At 44.7% G+C, this 3,649-nt stretch overlaps 1 protein-coding gene across 1 annotated transcript in view; it reads left to right on the top strand.

Moving 5' to 3' along the window:
• CSUI_009594 (alpha-glucan water dikinase) overlaps positions 1–3,130 on the top strand; it is a gene marked incomplete at both ends in the record, with an annotated part of 3,670 nt that extends 540 nt beyond the window's left edge. The window contains 4 exons of the mRNA XM_068069707.1: positions 84–502; positions 1,227–1,767; positions 2,517–2,607; positions 2,997–3,130. Coding sequence (XP_067918319.1) covers positions 84–502; positions 1,227–1,767; positions 2,517–2,607; positions 2,997–3,130 — 1,185 coding nt within the window. The remainder of the gene's footprint in view (positions 1–83; positions 503–1,226; positions 1,768–2,516; positions 2,608–2,996) is intronic.
• Between the last annotated feature and the right edge of the window lie 519 nt (positions 3,131–3,649).

Genomic DNA, 3,649 nt, shown 5'->3' with positions numbered 1-3,649 from the left:
TCTCTCATCCTCCTCCTCCTCTTCTGTCTTTCATCCTTTCTCTCTCTCTCTTTTCACTCTCTTTCCTTCACGCCTTCTTCCAGGAGCGTTTGGATAAGAAGTGGGTCGCGGTGATTTGCGCTCGAGACGGGAGCTCGTTGCAAGTGCATGACGAAGAGGCGCATCGGCCCCATCCTAGCCTCCAGAGACGTGCTAGCAAGCTCTTCAATCGCCAGACCACTCAGTCGCTCTTCAATGAGGCGACTCTCTTAGGACGGGGAGCTTCCTTCGTTGAAGAGAGCCGGAGAAAGCTCCATTGTCAGAGAAAGAGGTCATCTGGAGAGGGAGGAGGAATGAGCGACGATGAGAAAAGTCATTCCAAAGATAAGAGGGGACAGACCATTCTATTAGACGGAGTCCAAGAGAGTGAGGAGGAAGACGAAGATAATGAGGAAGATGAAGATATTCTACAGCTAGACCAACTGAGCGAGAAATGGTGCATTCCTATGAACGAATTCAAAAAGTAAGGAAAATCTCAAACCCTCTCTATCCATGGCGTCCCTTCTTAGGCTTAAGATCATTTCTTCTTTCCTCTTCTCTTTTCTTTCTTTTTTTCTTCTCCCCTCTGTGCTTCTTCCTTCCGAGCTCCTGCTTTCCTTCCTGTCAGTCTCTCTTCTTCATTGAGCGCTCTGAAGACTTAGCTCACTCTATAGACATATCATACACATCCCAGGCGTATGTAGACATCTCTCTCTCTCTCTCTCTGTATGAGGGTGTGTGTGTTTCTTGCTTGCCTGTTTGCTATGTATGGAAAGAGCCTCTCCCTCTCTCCCCCTCTTCGTTAAGCGCAGTTCACCTCATATTCTTCGTACACGTACATACGTACACATATATCGATAGGTACCTGTATCTATACCTGGGTGCTATAGGTCTCCGTCTATGTATGTGTGTATCTGTATGTACGTCTTGGGGGGAAGGATCGTGAGGTTAGTCAGACAGAGAGAGAGAGGGAGTCTCTTGATCTTCTCCAAAAGCGACATGCATCACGAGAGAGAGAGAGAAACAACTTTTTTGGCCTTCTTCTTTCTCTTCTCTTCTCTTTCTCCTTTTTCTTTCTCTCGTTAGCCTAGCTCACAGCTAGCAATTATTCTCTGTAGAAGTCTCCATTCCTTTTCTTTCCCGTCGTTTTCTTCATCTTTCTTTCTATCTTTGTTCTGTCGTCTTTTTCCTTTCTCTGTCTTTCTTAGGGGTGTGGTCGGAGGCAAGTCAAATAACATTAAGCGTTTGTCAGACGTCCTCGATTCTTCTGTACTTACACCTCGCTCAGTCGCTCTTCCCTTTGGCTGCATGCAAAAGACCCTCGCGGATCCCTCGAATAAGGCGTGTCTCCACCAGCTAGCTACCGATGTTGTCGAGCTGTCTCCTTCTTCAAGTAGTGAGGAGGCAGATAAAATCTTAAGTAAAGCAAAGGGCATTATGAGCCATGTTGAACTCCCCCAATCTCTACTTCAAGCTCTCGAGGCGTGCATGCAAACCCAAGATAAAGCGACCTCCGAGAAGATTAAGCAATCCCTATATCAAGACGGAGAAGGAGATAAGAAGAACGAAGAGCTCGAACGCTTAGGTTCGCGTCCGTCTATGATAGATCTATGGCACCGAAGTGGCGCAGAGAAATGCACGGAAGCGATTAAAGCTGTATGGATGAGTCTGTTTGGATTAAGGCCTTGGGTCAGCTTAACGAAGGCCGGGCGGAAATACTCCGAGCTAAACATGGCTGTGCTTGTGCAGGTAAGAAGAGAAGAGAGAAGAAGAAGAAACGAGGATAAAAGGAGCAAGCAAGAAAGAGAAAGAAAGAAAGAGAGGGAAGAGGGAGAAGAAAAGAAGGGGAGAGAGACAGTTCTGCGTAGAGAGAGAAGAAGGAAAGAGAGAATAGACGATAAGAGATGGAGGAAGAAAGTGTCGAGAGGAGAGCGCGACAAAAAAGAAAGAAAGAGAAGAGAGAAGACGATACGTAGGGGAGCAAGAAGAAGAAGAAAAAGAAGGTAGACTAAAGAATGTATGCATGTACGTTGTCTCTTTGCTCTGCATGCATGAACGAATGATGTGTTGTCTCCATGTCTCCTTTTTCTTGTGGGTGTTGTTGTGTTCTTTCTAGTGAGAAATCTAGAGAAGCTGTCTTTCTTTAGGAGACTCCGAAAGGAGAGACGAGAAGAGAAGAAAGGATGACAGTCAGACTACCAGGAAGTATCCGTCGCTGACGTAGTTGCTGTAAGAGTAACTACAAGAAGCGAAAGGACAAGAGCGATAGAAGAAAGAAGAACTGATACATAGCCTCGGAGAGAGATGCTGCGTCTCTCTCTCTTATCCATGAGGCCTCTCTGACCCAACCTGCCTGCTGTCTCCTTTCATTCTTTCTTGACGAACGACATGCCCGCCTATTCTTTCTTTCTTTACTCCTAACGTCCATCTCGTCTTCCTTCCTTCGCGTCCTTCTTTATTTTCTTCTTCTTTTTCTTCTTTTGTCTGCGTGTGTGTAGGAGCTGATGCCGGCGCATTGCGCTTTCGTTCTTCACTCGAGGAATCCCTTCTCAGATGACCCGGAAGAAATGTATGGAGAACTCGCTCTAGGTACGCATGCACGTATCTCTTTCTCTGTTATTCTTGTGGCGATAGATAAATCAAAAGGATGGCTTCGAGATAGATAGATAGATTGAAGACGGATAGACTGAAGATAAGCGGATGGGTTGAAGGTGGACGGATAGATTAAAGATAGAGAGATACAAAGATAGACTGAAGAGAGGTAGATAGATAAAGATAGATACATCCAAGATGCAACTGGTCGTGTCTTCATTTTTCTTCTCTTTCTGTCTCTTTGCTTCTTTCTTCTTTCTCTCTCTCTTTCTTTCTTCATCGTCCTTCATATGTCTTCCCTTATTTTTCCTCTCTCTCTCTCTCTCTATGTATATATGAATCTGTGTATGTATGTATGCCTATGTATGTATGTGTGTGTTGATTAGGTTTAGGCGAGGTGATCGTAGGGAACTTTGCAGGGAGGTCGTTAGGGTGGAGAATGAAGAGAGGAGGCAAACCCATTGTGGTCGCCTTCCCAAGCAAAAGCGAATGCCTCACATGCCCCCCCTGTCTTATCTTCAGGTAAACACACAGGCCTCTCTGTTCTCCTATTTCTCTTCTTTTTTGACGTCTTTCTTCATCCATAAATTCTCTCTCGCTATACGTTGCCTGTTTCTTTCCCTCCTATCTTCTTCACACATAGTCGTACTACATAGCGGACAAGCAGTAAGAGCTCTAGCGACAACTCCTTGTCTTACTCCTACTTACTCAGCAGGAAGCTTCTCTTCTTCTCCTTGAGACAGAGCAGCTCCTGTCCTCTCTCGACCTCTCTCTTCACTTGTCAAAGTCGTAGCTTGTCAGTAGTAGTAGTAGTCATAGTCATAGTAGCAGAAGAAGAGAAGAGAGGGGCGTTGTTGCTCTATCTTTAGAAAGCTGTTCCAGCTGTGTATGTGTGTATATGTGTATATATGTGTAATATGTGTGTGTATGTGTGTATATGTATGTGTATATATGTGTGTATATGTGTGTATATGTGTGTATATGTGTGTATATGTGTGTGTATACATGTGTATATATGTGTATATATGTGTGTATATGT

Source organism: Cystoisospora suis (genome assembly GCF_002600585.1).
Source record: "Cystoisospora suis strain Wien I chromosome Unknown contig_5800, whole genome shotgun sequence".
Taxonomy (NCBI): Eukaryota; Apicomplexa; class Conoidasida; order Eucoccidiorida; family Sarcocystidae; genus Cystoisospora; species Cystoisospora suis.
The sequence above is the reverse complement of the archived record's forward strand: the minus strand, read 5'-3'. Positions and strand labels throughout refer to the sequence as shown.